Genomic DNA, 22,637 nt, shown 5'->3' with positions numbered 1-22,637 from the left:
GTTGATTTTAATTAATTCTAAAGTTGGGAAAATATTTTGATATCTTATAATTTTAAATTATCCCCAAATTTTACCTTCGAAATGCGGTTCTTTCATTTCAAAGATGCTGAGATATTGGTAAAGGTAAATTAAAATTTGTCGATTTTGAAAATATTCTTGACTCCGTGATTTTACTAAATGGGCAACCTTCACAATGACATTCGAAAATGGTCAAAGATGTACTAAAACCTCCAAAAAGACTTAATTTCCTTTCGTTTTCAGTTAAATTTCAACTATTTTAAAGTTAGATTTAAGTACCTCTTTACAAACTTAATTCTCAAGGACGGGGAATTCTTTATTATTTTTTAGGTTTATGCCATGGAGGATGTATACCAGTTATAGACACTGTAGGAGAGGGTCCAAGAAAGGTGACGTTTGGGGTTTCACGCGGCTATTACCTGTACTCTCCTGTAGTTTGTATCCATCCTCCACGCTTTTAGAGCTTGTGATAAAATTTTAGCTTTTTGGGCGAAAATTAAATATCTTGCGTGGGAACAACTATTACGTTCGTCAATTATCGCTGCGTTAGCCCTAATTACGTTTTCACAGAGTCATTTCGACTTTTGAAACGGCGTGATTAAGCCTACTGAATTAATTTTCTGAGAATGATTGTTTCAACTTCTTTGGGTCAACTAAAAACTACGAGATGTGGTGTACTTTTCCAAGTTTGAATATGGCGCGCAATTTCGTAGTGATATTTTTCAACGCTAGGGAGCAGCACCATCTTGGTGGCGCGTTTAGATAGAACTCCACACAGTAGAAATGATAGAAACTGAACTGATCTGAACTATGAATTGACAAAGAAAAATATCAATTAGGACCAAAGTAGTGATATTTGGTAACACTAGGTAGCAGCACCATCTTAGTAGCGCCTTTAGATTAGAACTCCCAAGTCCACACAGTAGAAATGATAGAAACTGAACTGATCTGAACTAAGAATTAACAAAGAAAAATATCAATTAGGACCAAAGCGCTAACATTTACAAATGGCAGCGGAAGGAGATGAATTAGCGTCTAATTTACAAAATTATCAAGTTCAATTGCAACAGGTAATTAAAACCTCTTTCTTAACCTTCAAAATTTAATATTAGCTTAGAATTCAAACATATAAGCACTTAGAAACGTGCAAAAATTGATATACTCGTTAAGCCTTGGTTCATGCCATTTTATGAAGTTATTCATGTTTCCAGTTTAACTTTCGATTTAATTGACTTAACTTAAATTTATAAAGGTTGAGGCGGCGTTAACCAATGAACCTGAAAATGAAGAACTATTAAAACTTAAAAATGATCTCGAAGAAGTGATCAACTTAACTACCGAACTTTTAAAAGCCCACAAATCTAATGCTGAAGCATCAACTTCGGCTAAAGCTGTCAAAGCTGTTAGAAAATGGAAACCGGGAGATATTTGTTTGGCTCCTTGGTCAAAAGACGGCCAATATTACGAAGGATCAGTTGTTGATATTACAGAACAGGGTCTTGTTACTATAGTATTTCCTCATTATAAACATCATGACTTTGTTTTGGTAAGTTAATTGATATTTCTTTCAAACTAGCCTATAGAGTAATGGCACCTACTTGCCTTTGACTGTATTAAGCTCTATGGGTAGTTAACATGGAGTGCCACTACTCTATAGAATATGATTAATATTGTTTCGTTCAGAACACAAAACTAAGACCAATTGATAAAAAACGTGCTATGGAAGTAGCTGAATCAAACAAGTCAAAGTTAGTGACTTTAACGTTAGTTTTTTTATAAAGAATTTAAACTTAAAACCATAATTATCAGAAAACAAATGGTGATGGCTCAAAAAGAGTATAAGAAAAAAAAGGCTCAGAAGAAAGCTTCGCGTATGAAACAAGTTGAGGAAGAACGTGAAAAGGAAAAAAGCAAATGGCAACAATTTAATCAGAAAGCTGGTTCTAAAAATGTGAAAGGACATATTAAAAAGAGTATATTTGCATCTCCTGATAATGTAAATGGAAGAGTAGGTGTAGGAACGTGTGGTATTGGTGGTAGACCAATGACAGAGTTCCACCAACAAGAAAAATGGCGTAAACCTGGTGGATCCAGTGGAGGTGCCGCTGGAGGTTCGGGAAGCGGAGCAGTTAGCAATCAAGCTATGCATTATCATTCTTCTTATCATTAGGATCAAACTAACATTGTAATGTTTTGTTATTTTGTAAATAACTCTTGAAAAGGAGACCCCCCCTCCCCTTCCTCAGAATTAACCATTTCGCGAGTTCACAACCATCTTTTGTTTGTGTTGAAATTATGTAATGAAAAAATGAGTAAGAAGAAAATTAAATGGACATTTTATTGAAAAGTTTTGATTTTTTGAGTAAATTTGGGGATTTTTTGGTATTTTGGCATATTTGCAACAATATATGAACCATTTCTTCATTTGCAAAAATGATATTTTCCTATGAGACATTTGCAATATCATTAAAATTGCAAATAAAGGAAAATAAGCAATTTCCAGATTTTGCAAAAATTAAATGGACATTTTATTGAAAAGTTTTGATTTTTTTTGAGTAAATTTTGGGGATTTTTTGGTATTTTGGCATATTTGCAACAAGCATATGAACCATTTCTTCATTTGCAAAAACATTTATTTCCTACAAAACATTTGCAATATCATTAAAATTGCAAAGAAAAGAAAATAAAAATAGGCAAATTTCCCGATTTTTCGAAAGAAAAACGGCAACTTTTAGTTCACGAGTTCGCCCATAGATGGCGATCCGTCTTCAATTAAAAAATTCCTGAACTATTAATATTTGAATGGCGCCTTTCTATTGGCTGTTATTCTTTTGACATGACACCGTTGGTTCCAGTGTGTGTTGATGTTGGGGAGTGGGGGCGCGCGGGAATTTCCACGTGCGTATTTTAACCCCCTTTTTATTCCCTCTACCAGCTGACGTGAGTCCATTCCCCGAATGATGATAGTTCTTTCCTGTACTGTAGTAGACGGCTTTTCGCCTCCAGTCAAAGAGGTGGTGTTATTTTGCGTTGTTGTTCTGTATCTTATGACAGTCGGCTGGTTGCTGGTTTTCTTTCTTAATTGGAAACCGAAGATCGCGATCCAGTGAGTGAGTGACGTTAGGCCTAACTAGTACGAAACGAACGAAAACAATAGCTAGCCATGTTTCTTTATTTATTCAACGTGTTTTTAATGGTTTTCGAAGTAACGCAGTTAGTCGTTCTATCGCTTTTCTACGTTTCTCAAGCTGTGTTTAGTAAATTTTTCCCGCCCCCTAAGAAGAATGTGTCTTCGGATATTGTTTTGTTAACTGGAGCCGGACATGGATTAGGCCGGGAATTAGCCAATCAATTCGCGACATTAGGAGCCAAGGTCGTTCTATGGGATATCAATAAGGTAATTAAACGTTTTACTCTATTATTAAAAATCCAATCGTTTGGGGGTTAGGTCATTGTCTATATTCGTATTTGTATTGAAGGTCAAGGTTTTTTTTCTTACGGTTTCGTATTGTGCATGGTATTTACGTGAAATTAGACGGTTGTTGGTTGTCAACGTGATAATCAATTTTCTGATTAATTAGACAGGATTCAATCTGATTATAAAGTACTACCGTACTTTATTTGATTAGATAATGCTTGATTTAAAGTGATTGCAACTCGAAAGTTCCAAGGAGCTAACCACACGATGGTCACCGATTATGTCAACTTTATCCTTGTGCACGCTGTATCTTTGATTGTAGAGTGTGATTAGCCCCTTGGATTATTATTAATAGTAATCAGTTTAGCACTGGTGCAAATTTAAAAATGACATTTAAACAATGACTGGTGAAGTCGGGTTAGGGAAATCATGAATAATTCTTTTGAAGTCAGCTGAAGTCTTTATGAGTCATTACAAATTTGAAATTTCGTGCACCAAATTTTATCGGAGGGAATGGGAAAAAGTAGAAAAACCATTATGCTGAGTGACCAGCCCCTTGTTCCAAAAGCTTTCACCAGAACTTAAATCCCACCTGCTGACATAACTAACACAAAACTGTCAATAAAGGTCAAATAGCGTTTAACCCCGCATTCAGAACCACTTGTAAATTATATTTGAACTCTGGTATCTGCCATCATGATCATGAATAGACTTTGAAAGGAAAATTACCTCTTTTGAGTGTCAAGAACTCAAGAACTTCAATAGAGGTTCCAACTTGTAGGTGGTCACCCCTTTGGATAATAGGACAGCCTCCAACCCCGGGGTCTTTCGGTGGTCCCTTGGAAATAGTGTATTTTTCTTGAAGTTGATAAAAGCTATGAGATAACGCGGAAAAGGAAGAATTTTCCAGCTATTATTGATTCCCCACTCACTAAGTAGGCGGAACTACTTCCTTTCTCTAGAAGGAAAGGAGAGAAGATTGCTTTGGATTGGTGTAATACTCCCAAGTACAAGTACCGACCCTGTTAAATTTTAAAGTTGCGCGCTTGTACTATCATAGATAATGGTACCATGGCTCTTATAAACTCCTTTCGTAGGGGATTAGAAAACTGGGTGAATTTTTTTGTGTTACTTTGCTAACGAGAAAGTGGGGTTATATCGAGGTCATTTAAAGGAAGGGTCGTGGAAATTAACGCTTTTCGAGTCCTCTTTAGAAATATAAAGTCCGTGATTTTAATTGAAACGCTTCTAAAATTTTATTTCAGGCCAAGTGTACTTATGTTTACCAAAAATGGTTGGTTAAATTGTTGTTTAGCTTTTAAAATACTAAAATGAAATTTCCACGTAATTTCGTTATTTTAAGGGATCTTAATTATCTCCTAATAAAAACTCCTCCTTGATACATCTGATATTTTAACAGGATTAGTTAATTGTTTACCGCTAAAATTGAAAACACTTAAAAATTCCCTTGGGGGGGGGGAATGTTGTTTAATTTGTTTACGTAGGTATCGTGCACTTCTAGATAAACAAATTTTTGCGTTTCACTAATTACCTCCATGAAGGAAAATTACTGAAAGTATTTTTTTTAATTGAAACATTTAACCACGTTTTCCACGCTTATTCTGAAACTAAATGTTGCAACTAATAATTGATTATGGTTAACTAATCAACTCCTTGACTTTAAGGAAATTAAGTTGAAGTTAAGTTGAATTTTCCACTATAAATTCTGTGACTAAAATGCAAAACACTTTATGGCATCATGCATATCTGAAAAGATAACATGTCCAAATGGAAATTTTTGAATATAAAAATTATCGTTTGATATCATTTTTCAAAAGCTGTTTAGTTGGCATATTCACTTGTAGTTTTTGAAGTAATATAGCCTAGTACCATAAGTCTATCATACCCTCCATAAGTAGGGATCGAAAGCATGTTTAGTATAGTATTTATAATTTATTAAATTAATTATAGAGGGGCGTCTCCTTTTTCCCATGCCTATACACAATGCCGGTATTATAAGCCCGACGGTAGCCCAATACTTATGCATTATAGGGTTTATGTTAGTAATGATAACCTAGTCTCGCTTCTCGCGAACTAGACAGTCGTGTTTCTCGTCACGCATCCAACGTAGCTTTGGGTTTTCAAATGATCAATACCAGAGGCCCCAAAACAAATAAGAATATTATATCTTGTGCCTTTTGAACTGTATGTATATAGAGATCTTCACTCTAGGTCTAGGAAAACAGCGTTGGTTGCCTTATCAAAAGCAAGCAACATGGATAGTTTCTAGGCCTAAATGATTCAAAGTTCGAATATTAATGATTGCAATGAGATAATACTACGGATAGTAAAGAAGCCTGTAGTTTAAAGTCGTTGAAATCTGAAGGGCAATTTGGTAAAATCCCCTGAGAAGGTCTTTATGTCCCAGTAAAATCAAATGAAGTATCTATAAAACTTCAGAAGTAATTTTAAGCAGGGTTGTTGATTTTTTTGATTTAAATCGGATTTTTTTGATATTAATAGATTTGATTTTTTTGATTTTTATTGAACTAATAGGTAGTAAATTACCAACATGAAAACTTTTGAGTCAAAATTAACCAAAAGCAAAATAATCATGACATTTAAGCAGCTATTGGATATTATTACAATTCAAATGCTTGAATAAAAAGACTAGCTTGACTGCTATCTCATTTCCTAGCCTTTCCAGCAAGACAAACTGGACTTCTGGGAAAAACTTACATTGAAATATACCAAAACCATGATTATTTTTAATTTTAGGTCTTTTCTAGTTAAGTTTCTTCTCGAGTTTCTTAAACTGCTTCTTGGAATCTTAGAAAACATTTTTTAAAAATAAAAATATATTCTTGATTTTAATCAAATGATTTTTTTAAAAAAATCGCTTGATTTAAATCATGATTTAAATCAGTGATTTAAATCAAACTGATTTAAATCAAACAACCCTGATTTTAAGTCTGAAATCAGGTGTGCTCATTTTCAACCTATGGAAGTTGCTTTTGCTTAGGCGCACGTCAACAAAATGTTCTTACTTCATAACTATGTTCTTCTGTAATGACTCAGACTCGGTTACAATTTTATAAAAGAATAATATGATCAGTCTGCGTATGATTAGGAGAGATATGTAAATTATGCAAGATGATAAGGTTACGATTTTAATTTGTTGTAATTGGCTATCGGTTACAATCTTAGTATGGAAATATTAACCTGTTTTCGTAAGGGTTTTTTAAGCTCCCTATCAAGACTGCAAATCGAACGTAGTCAAGGCCTATTTTATCAAAATTCAGAGTTATTTATATAATAAGCAACATAACAACCATTAGTTTGACCTTCAATCAAACCTGAATGTCAATCCAACAACTTAAGGTTTTTTGAGACGATACAACTTTTGACTCAACTTGATGGGTCAAAAGTTCAGTCAGAAAAAATTGGTCAGTGATCAATTTAAATTTGGTGATTCAATTCTGTAGTCCAACTTCTGTTCACACTTCCCAACTTGTTTACTCAACTCAAGTTGGCTCATCTTAAAGAGTCAAAAATTGTATCGTCTGAAGAGGCCTTTAGTTAGTTGATAGTTTGACCTACTTGACCATATGAGCCCAAAAACGGTGTTGTTAATAGCTATGGTGGTCCTATCCTCTGTATTTACAGGCCAATGTCCGAAATGTGGCTGACGAAATCATCAAAGCGGGAGGGGCGGCTCACCCTTACGTTTGCGACGTAACAGACGAGGCCATGGTCGAAAAAGTCGCCTTACAAGTCAGAAGGGAAGTTGGTGACGTCACAATTTTAATTAATAACGCTGGAATCCTTCATTGTCAAACCCTGATGAACCTCAACAGTCAACAAATTCGACGTACGATGGAAGTTAATCTCTTAGCCCATTTCTGGGTAAGTAAATCAATGATGGGCTAGTGAAGTATAGGCCTGGTCTCTAATACTTGAACTTTGAACCCTCCTTCCCTCACCTCCCCTGTGTCCAATGTGGTTTTTGTATAAAGACCGTTCGCCAATTCTTACCAAGAATGTTGGAGATTGGTAGAGGTCATATAGTAGCTGTTGGTTCCGTTGGTGGTATAGTCGGACAGGTCAACATGACGGATTACTGGTAATTTATATTGAAGGATAATTACTGATTCTTCTTCTAATTAACTCTGTAATCGTAATTGGTAATTGGGGTAATTAGCGCGTCAAAATTCGGTATTCGAGGAATGATGGAAGCATTGGCCAAAGAGCTTCATCAAGCGGGAAAGAATAGGGTTATCCATTTGACAACCGTTTGCCCTTTGACCTTCAAGACGGGGTTGGCCAAGAGACCCAAGACGCGATTCCCTACAGTGGCTCCCATTTTAGAGACGTCGGAAGTTGCACGTGCAACTGTTGAAGGCGTTTTGCGCAATCAAGACTACGTCATCGTGCCTGCTAGAGTTGGATTCATATTGGCCTTTCAAGAGTAAGTAACTTATAATACTACACCATAAGTTTATAAGAAACGTTGCATCAAGAAGTTAGTAGCCCCTCGGTGACAACGTCTTTTGTGAGAACGTAGTCGTACTTATGTAAATTATAAACTTATGGTTTTAAAGAAGATCTTATCGCGACGCGTGTCTCCGGAAATTAGAAATAAATTTTATTTTTCAGTTTGTTTCCCCAAAGTGTCAAGCAATTGGTCCATAATTTCTTTGATTATGAGTCAATGGCCCATATCAACTAAGTACAAACGGAACTAATTCTTTTAATCATGTTTTTTTTATTATTATTTTCTTGTCGTCATTCCATAATAACACTTGATTCCATGAATCATCATCCATTCAAATAAATCGTTAAAGTTAACTATGTATATTTATAATGTATACTTGATTATTATGTCTATGTATCGATCCTGATTTTGCGCAAATAATGGGTAAATTTTATAGATATTTTTCGTATAATACTCGCGCTGTCTTTCAGACGCCTTTGACTGCGTTAATTTTCTTTAAAATGTTTGTAAGTACGAAGGTACACGTACGGCTCGCGCGGAAAGGTCTATTGAACCTTTTCGATTTTAAATACGCGCGTGATTATTGTCGCCTTTGGTAACGTTGTTAGAAATATTAAAGTAGAAGGCGGTTGTGAGTTTGTATCGAAATGGTCTATAGAAGAGTTGATAACGCTTTCAAGATAGCCTGGTTTTGACGTTCCGTTCTCTGTGGAGTGAGGGAGAAATAGACCATTTTTGTCTAAATGGAAAGCCATTACATTCCTACATTTCCTCAGCGTTAAATATCCAATAAAACGTAAAGACATGATGAAGAGGATAAATCACAATTAAATAGGCCTTATGTTATCAATGTTCAGTCTACCAGAACCATATTTGAAATATTTGCCAAAATCCCCATTTTTATATTTTTTAAAATACGTCTGTATGTTTTGTAATAAATTATATTTTTGTAAGAAAAAAATTTAAGAAAATTTTCAACAAGATACTGTTTGTTCGAATTCTATCTAGGCCCGGGAATTCAGACAAAAAATTCTATTTTGAAAAGGTTCCGCGTACGTACTTGGTAAGCTTGTGTGTGTTATATTTCGCTTCGGGGCAAGAGAGCCTAGGATTAAATAAAGTTTCCCTCCTTTTGACAATATTTTCCGTTGCGCCCCCCTCCTTATTTCCAGCCCTCTTTTGATTTTTCCCTTAGAACCAAACTGGAGAGGGGGGCTGAAAATAAATAAGGGGGGCCTGGGAAATCTAGACGTAACTGCGAAAGCTTAGAAACAGCAGGGAACAGTAAATTGGGGTGAGCAAGCCACGCCTTGTTACGTCATTTAACCAAAAACACGTCTGCAAAGAGCGTCGCATTTTCGGCTTCCCGGACTACTAGCGCTCTCTGACGTTCTTCTCGCGTTTCACAATTTTTAAGAGGGGATAGTGAAAAAATTCAAATTTTTGGCACCAATTATTTAATATTTTAAATTCATTTGTCTTATTAATTAATAATTATTAAGACTTAGCTAAAATGGGGTGAGTTAAATAAGAGATTAGTGTTAAATGAGTTGGAACTATTTTTTGAGGCGGGACGTTAAAGGCGCAAAATCTGTTTTTTGAACTGAGAATCACGCGGGAAAATTCAGCTCGACGCCATTTTCGGAGGGAAACAAGTTATCTCCCGCGCAGTGTCAATGAAGTACTGGCTAAAGTTACTCGATAAAATGATTATTTCTTTAAAATTTTGATCAGATTCAAAAGGATAGATTCCAAGGAAGATATTGATTAGATTTAATTTGGTAAGTGTTACAATTTAATTGAATTATTTGAGTAAATTCGTGATGGGTTTTACCATCGCCAGCGGTCTCGGCCCCTATAACGACTACAGAGCCCCTCATGACATCTAGCTTTTTACCAATACACTAGGTGTTCGATTTCCTCCGTACCGTAGTTACATCGCGTATTATTCGTTGTATTACGGTGTTACTAGCTTATTATCCTAGTGAAAAATGTTAAATCCATACATTTTAGAAGTCGTCAATAAATTACATAGTATCATATTTGCGTTAAGGCTTTGTTTAGAAAAGCGCGAAAAAATATATAGGCCTCACCGCAATCTCAACGTACAAAGGCCGAGGTTGAGTGAACAATTTCCCGCCTGTTTTGAGGCCGTTTCCCGCCCATATCGAAAAAGCGCGGAATGTACTCGGGCTGCCGGGCAAATTGAGAATATGATATTTGTAAATAAAAGTCGTAATTAAATTAATTGTTTAGTTATTTTAACGATATTATGAATAAGTGTACATTATCGACAGTAAATAAAATTATGCAAATGTCAATTTTATAGATTTACTTGAAGACCACATACATTCAAAATGTTTTATACACATTTTGTCCTTGCTAAGAAAGGGCCGTTGGCTCGTATTTGGCTAGCGGCCCATTGGGACAAAAAACTGACCAAAGCTCACGTTTTTGAGACTAACATTGAGAGCAGTGTTGAAGGCATTCTTAAGCCTAAGGTACACTTAATGATGACGCGAAAGCAACCTTAAAACCGTATTAACTTAACATTATTATAGGTTAAAATGGCTTTACGTACCAATGGTCATTTACTTTTGGGCATTGTACGAATTTACAGTCGAAAAGCCAAATACCTTTTAGCTGATTGTAACGAAGCTTTCATTAAAATTAAAATCGCATTCCGACCCGGAGTAGTAGATCTCCCTGAAGCAAATCGTGAAGCTGCAGTGGCAACTATCACTTTACCCGAAGTTTTTCATGATTTCGACTCCGCCATGCCTGACATAGACGTAGACGCCCCTTTAACTTTAAACCAGAGTCGGGCGGAAGATATCACTTTAAAAGAAGATTATGGAACCCTAAATCTTATTGCTGATGACAATTTTGGAGATTTAAACTTTGACGATCCTGAGATGGCAAGAGATGCTACTAACATCGATGAAGGATTCGATCACGCTTCGTTACTTTTGGGTGAAGATAAATCTAGCAAGGAAGATGAGAATGTCAGTAAGGTGTCCAGGATTGATTTGGATGAACCATCAACAAGTCATAGTCACAAAGACGCGGAACCAGTTGTGGATAACATGAAAGATAATGAATTTGAACAACACGGTGATGAAGCTGATGGTCTGATGAGTAAGCCTTACTGATGGGGGAAAGATCTTCTAGGAACGTGGGGGGATTAATAATAAGCTTTAATTTCAGGTGCAAGTGGCGGAGGCGCGGGTCTTTTTGAACCTGGTGACTTGTTTGATGAAGCACCAATGGGCCATGTTAGTGTCCCAATGGAAACAAGTGGTGAAACATCAGCCTTGGGTCCACCTGCAATCCCTGAGAGGGAAAATCGCGATGAAAGTGATGACGATGATATGTACGATATGGGCCCTGCTTCCATGGGTTGCCCATCACCTCCATCAAGTCCGGGTTCCCCAGCAGGAGCCGATGATCCCATGCCACCACCTCCGGAACCAATGGCTACCGAAGACCCACTTCCTACCTTACCAGGCCCAGAAGTTGAACGAAATCTCTTACCACCATCATTGAATCTAACTGACCCATTAGGGATCAATATGCCACCCCCTGAAATGCCACCTCCACCTTTCCCTTCACTCAGCATGCAACAAGAAATGAGTAAAGTCCTCCCACCGCCTGTGGATCAGACTACATTGATCCATAATGAAGAGGAGACGTTCGCCTTAGTTCCTGTTGACACAACCGCTTTACCAACTGGACTTGGCGGTATTGAGAGGGCCAAGACTAAGAGAAAGAGGAAGTTGATTGTTGATGAGGTTAAGAATATTTCTGGTGAAGAAATGAAGGCCCAGCTTTCAGATACAACTGATATTGTTACTACACTTGATTTGGCACCTCCGACAAAACGTTTAATGCATTGGAAAGAAACTGGCGGTGTTGAGAAACTTTTTGCTTTACCTGGTCGACCACTTTTGTCCAAATCTCTGTTAAAAGTAAGTGAATGATGTCAAGGAGGAAGTTGACTATGTGGCAGTCAATGTCCTGTTTGGGGACAATCCTAATGACATCAATTTGTAGCTTTATCAACGTCATTTGACAACGCGACCCATTCATAATGAAAATGCTGAGGAACTTCCCAATTTGGCCATGGATGAAGATACTGAACAGAATGTTATTCAAGAAGAGGAAATTGTTCAACGTAAGATAGATAATTATTTCTCCATGCCTAGAACTTGTGAAGAAATTCACTTCAATATATTTTTGGTGACAGCGCATCCAGCTAAACGTAGACGAACGACATTACATAGTGACGAGGACAGTATGCATTCTCTGAACCATCAATTATTGAATTCTCATCATGGAAATGATCTTTCTTTGAATTTACCCGGACCTTCCAACAGTCTCGTTTTACCCCCTCCTATACAGTTACCGCCCTTACAACCCGAACAAACTAGAACTGATCTTAATGCTAGTGTTCCTTTGGTGCCTCCCATTCGTATTAACTTGAGTAAGAATCGTATCACAACTCCCGATCCATCTTTTCTCAATATCAGCCATTCTCAACAACAACCGAGTATCATTGAACCACCTTCTCTTCCTTCTGTTGAACCTGAAAACTCACTTCCAAATAATATTATGGTAAGTATGTTTTAATTCTGTGGTGGGTACTCTTGTTTTCCAAGCTGTTATTGTTGTCCCTGCAACACTGAAGTGTCTTCAGACACATCGATTTGTCCCTAGAACTCTGAAGTGTCTTCAGTCACATCGATTTGTCCCTTGAACTCTGAAGTGTCTCCAGACACATTGAATTGTCCCTAGAACCTAGAAATGTCTCCAAACACATTGATTTGTCCCTTGAACTCTGAACTGTCTCTTGACACCTTGATTTGTCCCTAGAACCCTGAAGTGTCTTCAGACACCTTGATTTGTCCCTAGAACCCTGAAGTGTCTTCAGACACCTTGATTTGTCCCTAGAACCCTGAAGTGTCTTCAGACACCTTGATTTGTCCCTAGAACCCTGAAGTGTCTTCAGACACCTTGATTTGTCCCTAGAACCCTGAAGTGTCTTCAGACACCTTGATTTGTCCCCAAAACCTTGAAATGTCTATAGACACATTGAATTGTCCCCAAAACCTTGAAATATCTTCAAACACATTGAATTGTCCCCAAAACCTTGAAATGTCTCCAAACACATTGAATTGTCCCCAGAAACGTGAAATGTCTCCAAACACATTGAATTGTCCCCAAAACCTTGAAATGTCTCCAAACACATTGAATTGTCCCCAGAAACGTGAAATGTCTCTAAACACATTGAATTGTCCCCAAAACCTTGAAATGTCTGCAAACACATTGAATTGTACCCAGAAACGTGAAATGTCTGCAAACACATTGAATTGTCCCCAGAAACGTGAAATGTCTCTAAACACATTGAATTGTCCCCAAAACCTTGAAATGTCTCCAAACACATTGAATTGTCCCCAAAACCTTGAAATGTCTCTAAAAACATTGAATTGTCACCAGAAACGTGAAATGTCTCCAAACACATTGAATTGTCCCCAGAAACGTGAAATGTCTCCAAACACATTGAATTGTCCCCAGAAACGTGAAACGTCTCCAAACACATTGAATTGTCCCCAAAACCTTGAAATGACTATACACACATTGAATTGTCCTCAGAAACTTGATATGTCACCAAACACATTAAATTGTCCCCAGAAACGTCATTAGGCTTACTGTCTCCAGAACCTTGAAACCTTTTCAAGCCCCTATTGTCCTGAACAGGCTCTTATTGATTTCTGAAACCGCGATCTGTTCTTTTGCAAAATCTTAATGTACTCGCTCCATACAATGTTCTTTCAGTTTCCCCAAGTAGAGGAGCCATCATTACAAAGTATACCTCCCCCTAATGACCAGTCATCATTCGAAATCACAGTTGCTCGACCTGCTTTGGAACAATCTAGCATTTCAGCACCTTTACCTATCTTGGATGAAACTGAAACGTCCACCCACTTACCGCCACCACCACCACCACCGCCTCCAACAATTCCCGATGAAAATCATTTAGAAGAGCGACAAGAAGATCTTCAATTACCTGAACCAGTTATCAGTGAGATCAACAAAATGAATGATGAAGTACAAGAAAGGTTACAACAAGAAGTAAATCAAAACGAGGAAACGCAAGAACAGCAGCAGCAGCAGCAACAGCAAATTGTCAATAACAATAATGGAAGAGTTTTATCGGAAGATGAGGAAACTATTCAACAAGCACCGTTTTCAGTTTATAATCCGCCATCCATTGATCCAAGAGATGAACTTTTTAATCAACAGCTAGAAAATACCAACATTAACAATCACGATAATAATAACAGCAACAGCGTCATGAATAATCATGTTGATAATGAAAATCAAATGAATAACTTGAACTATGATGATGATGATGATTATGGAGCACCCGCTAGTGTTGGATTGGTAAGTTAAGTTGTTTGTTTGAAACAATGTATTGACTCGATTTTCTTCATTGTTTCACTTCGTATTTATCAATGTTTCACTTCGTATTTATCATTGTTTCACTTCGTATTTATCATTGTTTCACTTCGTATTTATCATTGTTTCACTTCGTATTTATCATTGTTTGTTTCACTTCGTATTTATCATTGTTTCACTTCGTATTTATCATTGTTTCACTTCGTATTTTTCATTGTTTCACTTCGTATTTTTCATTGTTTCACTTCGTATTTTTCATTGTTGCACTTCGTATTTTTCATTGTTGCACTTCGTATTTTTCATTGTTGCACTTCGTATTTTTCATTGTTGCACTTCGTATTTATCATTGTTTCACTTCGTATTTTTCGTTGTTTCACTTGATTTTCTTCATTGTTTCACATCATTTTAGCCCGATGAACAAGCGGCGGACGAAACCTACGAGCAATTTGAGGAACGTATCATCAACAAAAGAACCACTCATATGTTACATACAATTCAACATAAGATTGAAAATGACGCGGAGGTCAATTTCCATGACCTAGTACGAGGAAACAACAAAAAACAGGTATGTTATCCTACAATTTTAATCTGTACTCTTCAAATGTGGTAAAACGATTAAATAATCAAATAATTTAATATGGAATGGAAGGTGGCGCAAAAGTTTTACACTTTCCTGGTTCTAAAGAAACAACAAGCGGTTGAATTAAGACAGGATGAACCTTATGGTCCTTTAATTATCACCAAAGGCGCGAAATACGCTGGCGTTTATTAAAAACGTTTGAATAAAACAAACAAACAAACAATTGTTGATCCTTTTTATGGGAGGAAAACCAGTTAGCTAATTTTTTTCGGTAGTTCATTTTACACTTTCACTTTTGTAGGTCTAAATTATATATTACCGGTAACGGCAAGTGTTTTTTTCCGTAATTTTTATTGCACTTGTGTCTGTTTTTTTTTCTAACGATCTTTCGTTCAGGTGTTTCGTTAATTAATTAGCTTTCATTAGGGTTTTTTAAATTAATTTTCGTGCAATTAAGTTAATTGTTCTTTAGGCTTTTAGAGCTATACCCCTAGTCAGGAGGAGTTTTCGAAAAAGCTGATCTGTATGTATGTATGAGTTGAGAGTTCAATTTTTTTTAAGTGTTCCCGGATTTAGTAAGATTAAAATTAATTAATTAATTAACCCTTCAAGACTTAATATCGACTTTAATTAAAAATTATGGTTTAGAATTTGTTAAACACAAAAAAAATATATATATTCCGCTGCCAGGGATTTCATTAGAGCCCAAAATTGTAAATAATGTATTATGAAGAGACAAAATTCATCTATGAATGAATTTTTGCGGGGGAAATAAACTCAAAATTTGTTGTTGAATAGCTGCCCTTTAATAACGTTATGAAAAAATAAAATTACAAAGAAAAATAAATAACATTGGGGGTTTTTTAAAATGTTACCGATGACGTTACTCATTAATTACTCGTGTAAGAATGGTCCACTTTTCTTTTAGTTAGTTTTCCCTTCATTTAATATTAATAACCCTAGCTTTAAATCAGTTATTAAAATTACTTTTAAGACAAAATTTACAAAACTGTTCTGGTTTTTCCTCCACACTTGTAAATAAATGCATTGTTACCTTTGTAAATACGACCCCCCAACATATTTCTTAACAAATGAGACAAAATAAAAAGTGTTTTTAAACAAATTTAAAGGAAAACTGCAGTAAACATAATAGTATAGCTTAAAAGAACGACCTTTTTCTAAATATAAAAGGAATAATATTAAAAAACATAAACGATATCTTATTACAAAATAATTAGCGTTTAATTAGTCTAAAAAACGAGGAGTACTGCGCCGCCATCGCTTTAGTGACGTCTGATAGCCACCCCTAACGGGATTGGTTGAATTTTCACAGGAGGAGAGAGGTAAGGGTGGGGGAGGGCATAGCAAACTCGATCACGCACGAAAGAGGTTAGGGTTAGTGGACGTCATTAAAGCAATGGCCGATGGCGCAGTAGTCCTTGATTGTTTTTAAGTCTAATAAAATGCTAATTATTTTGTAATAAGAGATCATTTATTATTTTTTCTTTTATATTTCGAAGAAGGCCGTTCTTTTAAGGTATAATGTTATGTTACCTGAACGTTTCTTTTAAGACTTCCCCCATCTAACAGAAGTTAATGTTTTGCTATGTTGGAAAACAAATATTCTACGTTGCTAAAGATTAAGCCCTGTTTAGTTCTTTCTGTTTTTCCAACGTGGCAAAATTTATCAATTATATTCACACATGTAACGTTAGAAGCTCCCCTTTATTTCACATCCTTTAATTTTAAGAAAACGACGGTTATAAATTTCTTTTTTTTTTTTTTACAAAAATATGGTTTTGTTTCGTGTATTTATGAAGTACTTGAAAGAGTTACGAGAAGAAATATTATCTCCCCCTCCCCAAAAAGAAAATTAAATAACATCATCTTCTACAACCAGAGATGTACTTTTGTAATAAAATAAAGTTTCATGTTTCACCATATATTGTCTTGGTTTGTTTGTCAACTATCACGCCTTAATGGTGCAAATCTTCAAGAAGATTGTTTGGTCCTTCTAGTACAACCCTGTTGACTCTCACGTGCTTCTAGAACTACCCTGTCAATTACCAAATCTTCTAGGACAACCCTGTCGACTACCAGACCTTCTGGGACAGCCCTGTCAACACTCAGACCTTATGGGACAACCCTGTCAACACCAGACCTTCTAGGACAGCCCTGTCAACACTCAGACCTTATAGGACAGCCCTGTCAACACTCAGACCTTATAGGACAGCCCTGTCGACTATCAGACCTCCCAGAACAACCCTGTCGACTACCAGACCTTATAGGACAGCCCTGTCAACTATCAGACCTCCCAGAACAACCCTGTCGACTACCAGACCTTCTAGGACAGCCCTGTCGACTATCAGACCTTATAGAACAACCCTGTCGACTATCAGACCTTATAGAACAACCCTGTCGACTATCAGACCTTATAGAACAACCCTGTCGACTACCAGACCTATAGAACAACCCTGTCGACTATCAGACCTTCAATAACAACCAGACCCTGACAACACTTCAAAATAAAGCAACTTGGAAACATGAATCTCAACATCTTTATTGGTTTATCAATATATATATACCTATAACATGAGATATTTAATTCATATGAACAGGAACATTGAATAAATGCAATCAAGATCTATCAGTACAAAAATAGAACAACCATCCATGGAAGTAAACAATTATTTATTTTCGGGGTTTCCAAGAGCTTTGTTCTTTTGGGCAGACGCTTCAATGGCATTCATCAGAATCCCTTTAAGCCCACTTTTCTCCAAAACTTGAACTCCTTCAATAGTCGAACCTCCTGGTGAGCAAATTTCGTCCCTCAACAAGATGGGGTGTTTACCCGATTCCAGAACCATTTTGGCAGTGCCAATCATAGTTTCAGTTGCCAATTTAATCGCCAAGTCACGTGGGGTACCCATTTTCACGGCGCCATCAGCTAACCCTTGAATAACTGTTAAAAGCTGACAAATTTTGTGATGATGTGTTATTTTTTTCATAAACATGTGAAATTTTAACAAGTCATTAAAGAAACTCGTACAAATGCTGGGCCGCAACCACTTAATGCTCCGGCATTGTCCATAAGACTCTCAGGAACTTCTTCACAAATTGCACTTGCTCTCAACATCTTACAAATCATGTCACAATCGGAAAATGTGGCATTGCGCCCCCTGGTATACAAAATTACTCCTGAACCGACCATACAGGGTGTATTTGGCATTGTACGAATTAATCTGCATCCTGGTAATAACTAAGCAAACAATTCTTGGTCAGATTTTGCTTCTGCAATATTGCAGGAACTATAGGACAATTTTTATTACAGGCTGTAAAGTTGCCAGTGGGATTCCCGCGATAACTGATATAAATAAGTGATTGCTTCCTAAGAAACATTGCGGAGTTGCCTCCGCTTGCAGTTTCTTTAAAACGCTTTCGATTAAATTCGGTTTCACACAGAGAAATACAACATCACATTTGCCACAAAGCTCTCCGTTAGAGTGTGTGGTATTGTACCCATGTTCCTTTAAATTAATGAGTAATATTAATTTAAATTTTAGGTCGATTTTTTTAGTTAGTTTTTCTATTTTATTTTATTTATTTATTTAATTTTGGTGCAAATTATTATTAATTAATTTTTATAAAATTAAACTGCTGTGACGTCACCCGTAGCTTGATCAAATTGCGGTCAGAGGGCGCGCTCATCCATATGTTTTCTGCTTTGTATATACCTGTAAAAGTATCCATACTACATATTGCGTAATCGCGTTTTTATCAACCACACATCATTTGATAATTAGATTTAAGCGTTAATATATAACAATCAACTGACATTTAACAAAAATTATTCGGTTTAATTACAAATAACGTGTTTTAAAACATTTAATTGACTGTACAGTTTCACAAAACGATACCGGCTTCAACCACTAAGCCTTGGACATGGAGTTGGAAATAATTTCTTTGTTTCAGAAGGAAAAGGTATTTATGATTTTCATACCTGATTTTACTATACCCAACGCGATGGCTTGCGCCATATTACCAGCACCAATAAATCCCACATTTTGCTTGGAATCCATTGCTAGTTTTAATTAAATATTGCCACAGTAAATGGCTGCAACGGAATGTGTGGTTGAGTGAAGGTATGCCACCGTTGCCACGTGGTTTCGATGGTGGTCATTATCAGCCCGTTTTCAAGGCGCGAAATTTGAAATAGATTTTTTTGTACGCTTGAAGTTTATCGATAAGAAAATTATCAAGATTATCTTTTATTTAATTTTAACAACTTAAAATTATTTATAGACACCCCATGGTTGCAATTTTGCCGTCCCCCCAATTAGATAGGTGATAGATCCCAACAGATACATCGCAATTGCTACCCAAAATCCTTTATGCCAGTTCGCTAATGTGTCCTATACCAACACAGGAAATTAATTTAGTAAAGAAAGAAAGATATATATATATACATATATAAGTTTAAGAAATTACTCCGTTTGTAATAAACGCTCCAATGACAGCCGGAGCAATGAATCCGGGTAATGTTCCAATGGCATTAGTCAATCCCAAAATAGAACCTTTGAGTTATAAAAGTAATTAGGCTCAACTATCGAGGTTTTAAGGCATACATGTATATATCGATCGTGTACCAGAGTAATCTGGAGCCATGTCTATCATGGCCACTGAATAACCAGGCGCCGATATTGCATTCAGACCAACGGCCAGTACGAAGAACACCACGTTAACTGTAGCATTGCAGCCCACCAAAGTGGACCCCAGTAGACAAAACGCGCCAAACATCATACCTAGAAGATTAGGTTACATCATGGTTTTTATGAATAGTGTAAGAGCCACTAGTAGGCTAAAGTTGGGTTGGGGGTGATAGTCTGATATCGTGAAGATCCCGACCCATCTCTAGATCTTGTAACCTACCGGATATAGTAAACAATTTTCGAATGTTTGTTCTACTGATGGTGTTCTTGGTAACAAGGTAATCAGCGAACAAACCGCTTAGCCAACTGATAATTACTTTTGCCAGGTATGGTAGTGACATTAGCAGACCACTCTGTAAAACAAAATGAAAGATATATTTGTCTAAGCTTTGTTCTGCAGTTCTGCACACTTGGTAACATATTTCGTTCAGGACTACCTGTCGCGTATCGAAGTGCAGAATATTTGCCATATACGTAGGTAGATTACTCGAGATAGTGTTGAATCCCCAACCTGAACAGAAATCTGTGATTGCTATAACCCAAACGGGAAGTGAAGTTACAATCTTCAGCAATGGAGCCTTAGGGTTCTGCGTTTCAAATTAGAGGTACAAGTTCAACTTAAGGTCCAAGACTTCTAGATTAAAAGACTTCATACTTTATGAGCCTTTTCTTCGCCCATGTTCTTCAAGATATACTGACGTTCCTGTATCGATATGCGAGGGTGTTCCTCTGGAGTCTCATAGAAAATAACGAGAAAAAGTAGAAACCAGACAACCCCAAGAGCTCCTGTTGAGTAAACACTTATTAGGTTTTGTAGTTTGCCACGAGGCTCAAAGATTCGTCTTAATAACCAAAGAAGTAGAAGGTAGTTGGCCATCCCCCAATCTTCAAGGACTGCGAAATGGCACCCGCGATCGGATAAGCAATACAGGACCCAAGACCCATCCCGGACGCCACGAAAGATACTGAGAAACTTCTTTCGTTGACTGGAATCCATCGGCTTATAATTGTGTTTGTAGCTGGAAAACTGACACCCTGTGACAAGAGTTGACAGATTACCTCTTACCAGAAGTATATAATACTTCTCTTCGAGAGAAGTGTACCACAAAGCTGGGTGAGTGTAACGTCACTCTTCCCAACATCGGAACACTTAGAGCAAGGTTACTAAACCGAATCACATACACGATAAATAGTTCCCTCATCATTACTCTATTAGCGTTTAAATATTTGGCAAGGCGCGTTTGTGCATTTTGTCCCACGTCAAGACGAGGTTTGTGGGATGATTGCTGGGGATTTAGTGCCAAACAACTATTGAATTCACCTTACGGTGCGATGCCCATTTGTAGTTTGATGAGCGGGAAATAAAACTAAAAGGGGAAGCCTGGGAAGAATGACGTTACATAACTAAAGCATTAAGAGGATACAGAGTGTCATCCTTCTTCTATTATCCCCTTTTGCTCTTACTAATTTGGGGTTGGATACTAGTCATTATACCTCAAATGCGCCTTGTAGAACACGAACCGCGATAATTGTCCCCAAAGAATGGTACGCGGCAATTGGCGTCAACAGAGTCAAAACAGCCGTACCAAAGAGACCAACACCGTAGGCCCATTTTGCCCCTATTGTTTCAGCCAAATGTCCACCGAAAAGATTAGTAACGACATATCCGTAGAAGAAAGCACCCAAGACCAAGCTTTGGTCGCGAGCGTTCCAATTAAAACTCGATGGTCCATCGTAATCGTCTTGGACAGTCTATAGTCGGGAAATTATTTACAAACAAATTTGGACTTTATGACACCTGTTGGGACAGTACTTACCTTTAAGTTGTCGATCATGGAAATGTTCGGGGTGATTATGTCCAAAGCGCACCCTCCGCCCGTTGTTTTATCACCTTGCAAGGCTGTGGTGTTGACCATTTCCAAGATGGTGACAGATATATTAAATCGAAGAGTGTATAAATTGACTTGCCCGAGAAATATCATTATCAGGATACCAAATCTAACGGAATACCATCGACCATGATAGGCCTGATCTGTTCCATCGTTTTCTAACCCCCAAAGAGTATGCAAATGATCATATCTGTAATGTTCTCATGTGTCTCATCCCTGAGTATCGAACCCCTGTGTATATTAATGTATACTTGTTCTCCCATTCTAAGTATGTGGTCTTAATTTGAAAGTTTAACCTCAATTCCAAGAGTGTTACTAACCTTTTGCGGGGTCATTTTGGTCCAGGACCATGACCGTGCCATATTTTTCACTGTTTTCTTTCGCTTTGTCGATATCCATTTGTATAACAGAACACTGAATTGTAAACGATTTTTTTTTCAAATACCGGAATACTTGTTTACCAACTCTTAAAACATCTGGCAGACTTTACCGTACATTTTTACGATCAATGTGGTTTGACGAAATACGTTGCATTGGAATCCAATGCCAGTTTGTCAAGTAAATCCACGGGTAACCACGGTCTAATTACCTGTACACAAATATTTGATCACGTGCAATAGTTTTATCGCTCTCAAGGGTGGTGGTTGAGAATTAAATGCTATCACATTCATAATTATTTCCTAAATGATAATGTATGTGAAATGAAACTAATCATTTATTTCGACTCCGATTGATTGAAAGTCGTTAAGATATTGTAAATAATCAAGATTAATTTTAATTTTATCATTTAATTTCAAACAATTAAATTAACAGCTTATAATTAGTTATCGACGCCCCATGGTTGCAATTTTGCCGTCCCTCCAATTAGATAGACGAAAGATCCCATAAGGTACACGGCAATTGATACCCAAAATACTTTATGCCAGTTTGCTAATGTGTGCTAAAGAACGCGAAACATTAATTAGTACAAACAGAGATCTGTAATTATGTTAAGTAATTACTCCGTATGTAGTAAACCCTCCAACTACAGCCGGAGCTATGAATCCTGTTAAACTTCCAAAGGCATTAG

The 22,637-nt window shown here is 36.9% G+C and overlaps 6 protein-coding genes across 6 annotated transcripts; 3 read left to right on the top strand and 3 right to left on the bottom strand.

The window, feature by feature from the left end:
* Positions 1-931: 931 nt before the first annotated feature.
* Positions 932-2,365, top strand: Spf30 (survival of motor neuron-related-splicing factor 30). The gene is made up of 4 exons (XM_089846243.1): positions 932-1,088; positions 1,271-1,564; positions 1,702-1,766; positions 1,828-2,365. The coding sequence occupies exons 1-4, from the start codon at positions 1,026-1,028 to the stop codon at positions 2,186-2,188; spliced, it is 783 nt and encodes a 260-aa protein (XP_089702369.1). The 5' UTR covers positions 932-1,025; the 3' UTR covers positions 2,189-2,365.
* A 628-nt stretch (positions 2,366-2,993) lies between these two features.
* On the top strand, positions 2,994-8,910 carry LOC149654661 (17-beta-hydroxysteroid dehydrogenase 13-like). The gene is made up of 5 exons (XM_089846239.1): positions 2,994-3,415; positions 7,103-7,342; positions 7,453-7,559; positions 7,638-7,904; positions 8,093-8,910. The coding sequence occupies exons 1-5, from the start codon at positions 3,182-3,184 to the stop codon at positions 8,163-8,165; spliced, it is 921 nt and encodes a 306-aa protein (XP_089702365.1). The 5' UTR covers positions 2,994-3,181; the 3' UTR covers positions 8,166-8,910.
* A 328-nt stretch (positions 8,911-9,238) lies between these two features.
* vtd (RAD21 cohesin complex component verthandi) lies at positions 9,239-16,913 on the top strand. The gene is made up of 9 exons (XM_089846204.1): positions 9,239-9,712; positions 10,261-10,432; positions 10,493-11,069; positions 11,139-11,899; positions 11,985-12,105; positions 12,178-12,545; positions 13,767-14,375; positions 14,800-14,955; positions 15,040-16,913. The coding sequence occupies exons 2-9, from the start codon at positions 10,289-10,291 to the stop codon at positions 15,160-15,162; spliced, it is 2,859 nt and encodes a 952-aa protein (XP_089702330.1). The 5' UTR covers positions 9,239-9,712; positions 10,261-10,288; the 3' UTR covers positions 15,163-16,913.
* A 597-nt stretch (positions 16,914-17,510) lies between these two features.
* On the bottom strand, positions 17,511-19,130 carry P5cr (Pyrroline 5-carboyxlate reductase). The gene is made up of 5 exons (XM_089846242.1): positions 18,971-19,130; positions 18,640-18,704; positions 18,300-18,497; positions 18,020-18,229; positions 17,511-17,942 (listed from the first exon to the last, which is right to left on the bottom strand). Exons 1-5 carry the CDS (start codon positions 19,047-19,049, stop codon positions 17,658-17,660), a joined length of 837 nt encoding a protein of 278 aa, XP_089702368.1. The 5' UTR covers positions 19,050-19,130; the 3' UTR covers positions 17,511-17,657.
* A 132-nt stretch (positions 19,131-19,262) lies between these two features.
* LOC149654658 (sialin-like) lies at positions 19,263-20,731 on the bottom strand. The gene is made up of 7 exons (XM_089845289.1): positions 20,531-20,731; positions 20,335-20,465; positions 20,117-20,266; positions 19,900-20,032; positions 19,617-19,772; positions 19,459-19,544; positions 19,263-19,382 (listed from the first exon to the last, which is right to left on the bottom strand). The coding sequence occupies exons 1-7, from the start codon at positions 20,622-20,624 to the stop codon at positions 19,263-19,265; spliced, it is 870 nt and encodes a 289-aa protein (XP_089701415.1). The 5' UTR covers positions 20,625-20,731.
* Positions 20,732-21,167: 436 nt separating this feature from the next.
* Positions 21,168-21,967, bottom strand: LOC149654657 (sialin-like). Its single transcript, XM_089845288.1, has 3 exons — positions 21,889-21,967; positions 21,497-21,726; positions 21,168-21,431 (listed from the first exon to the last, which is right to left on the bottom strand). The coding sequence occupies exons 1-3, from the start codon at positions 21,965-21,967 to the stop codon at positions 21,168-21,170; spliced, it is 573 nt and encodes a 190-aa protein (XP_089701414.1).
* Between the last annotated feature and the right edge of the window lie 670 nt (positions 21,968-22,637).

This window comes from Phalangium opilio, unplaced genomic scaffold, assembly GCF_054372755.1.
Source record: "Phalangium opilio isolate 3A_F unplaced genomic scaffold, DU_Popi_V2 ptg000079l_1, whole genome shotgun sequence".
Classification (NCBI taxonomy): Eukaryota; Metazoa; Arthropoda; class Arachnida; order Opiliones; family Phalangiidae; genus Phalangium; species Phalangium opilio.
This window is presented reverse-complemented; position numbering and strand designations above follow the sequence as displayed.

Bases quoted from the DNA above. Each gene is read 5' to 3' on its own strand.
- Spf30 (XM_089846243.1), top strand. From the start codon at position 1,026: ATGGCAGCGGAAGGAGATGAATTAGCGTCTAATTTACAAAATTATCAA. The intron at 1,565-1,701 runs GTAAGTTAATTG...TGTTTCGTTCAG, and splicing joins AACATCATGACTTTGTTTTG to AACACAAAACTAAGACCAAT. The intron at 1,767-1,827 runs GTTAGTGACTTT...CATAATTATCAG, and splicing joins GCTGAATCAAACAAGTCAAA to AAAACAAATGGTGATGGCTC.
- LOC149654661 (XM_089846239.1), top strand. From the start codon at position 3,182: ATGTTTCTTTATTTATTCAACGTGTTTTTAATGGTTTTCGAAGTAACG. The intron at 3,416-7,102 runs GTAATTAAACGT...CTGTATTTACAG, and splicing joins TTCTATGGGATATCAATAAG to GCCAATGTCCGAAATGTGGC. The intron at 7,343-7,452 runs GTAAGTAAATCA...TTTTGTATAAAG, and splicing joins ATCTCTTAGCCCATTTCTGG to ACCGTTCGCCAATTCTTACC.
- vtd (XM_089846204.1), top strand. From the start codon at position 10,289: ATGTTTTATACACATTTTGTCCTTGCTAAGAAAGGGCCGTTGGCTCGT. The intron at 10,433-10,492 runs GTACACTTAATG...ACATTATTATAG, and splicing joins AAGGCATTCTTAAGCCTAAG to GTTAAAATGGCTTTACGTAC. The intron at 14,376-14,799 runs GTAAGTTAAGTT...ACATCATTTTAG, and splicing joins CACCCGCTAGTGTTGGATTG to CCCGATGAACAAGCGGCGGA.
- P5cr (XM_089846242.1), bottom strand. From the start codon at position 19,049: ATGGATTCCAAGCAAAATGTGGGATTTATTGGTGCTGGTAATATGGCG. The intron at 18,705-18,970 runs GTATGAAAATCA...ATACTTTTACAG, and splicing joins GTTGGGTATAGTAAAATCAG to GTATATACAAAGCAGAAAAC. The intron at 17,943-18,019 runs GTACGAGTTTCT...AAAATTTGTCAG, and splicing joins GTGGTTGCGGCCCAGCATTT to CTTTTAACAGTTATTCAAGG.
- LOC149654658 (XM_089845289.1), bottom strand. From the start codon at position 20,624: ATGGGTCTTGGGTCCTGTATTGCTTATCCGATCGCGGGTGCCATTTCG. The intron at 20,033-20,116 runs GTAGTCCTGAAC...TTTGTTTTACAG, and splicing joins TGCACTTCGATACGCGACAG to AGTGGTCTGCTAATGTCACT. The intron at 19,383-19,458 runs GTAATTTCTTAA...GTGTTGGTATAG, and splicing joins GAGCGTTTATTACAAACGGA to GACACATTAGCGAACTGGCA.
- LOC149654657 (XM_089845288.1), bottom strand. From the start codon at position 21,967: ATGGATATCGACAAAGCGAAAGAAAACAGTGAAAAATATGGCACGGTC. The intron at 21,727-21,888 runs GTTAGTAACACT...TTTGGGGGTTAG, and splicing joins CCAAAATGACCCCGCAAAAG to AAAACGATGGAACAGATCAG. The intron at 21,432-21,496 runs GTAAGTACTGTC...TCCCGACTATAG, and splicing joins CCATGATCGACAACTTAAAG to ACTGTCCAAGACGATTACGA.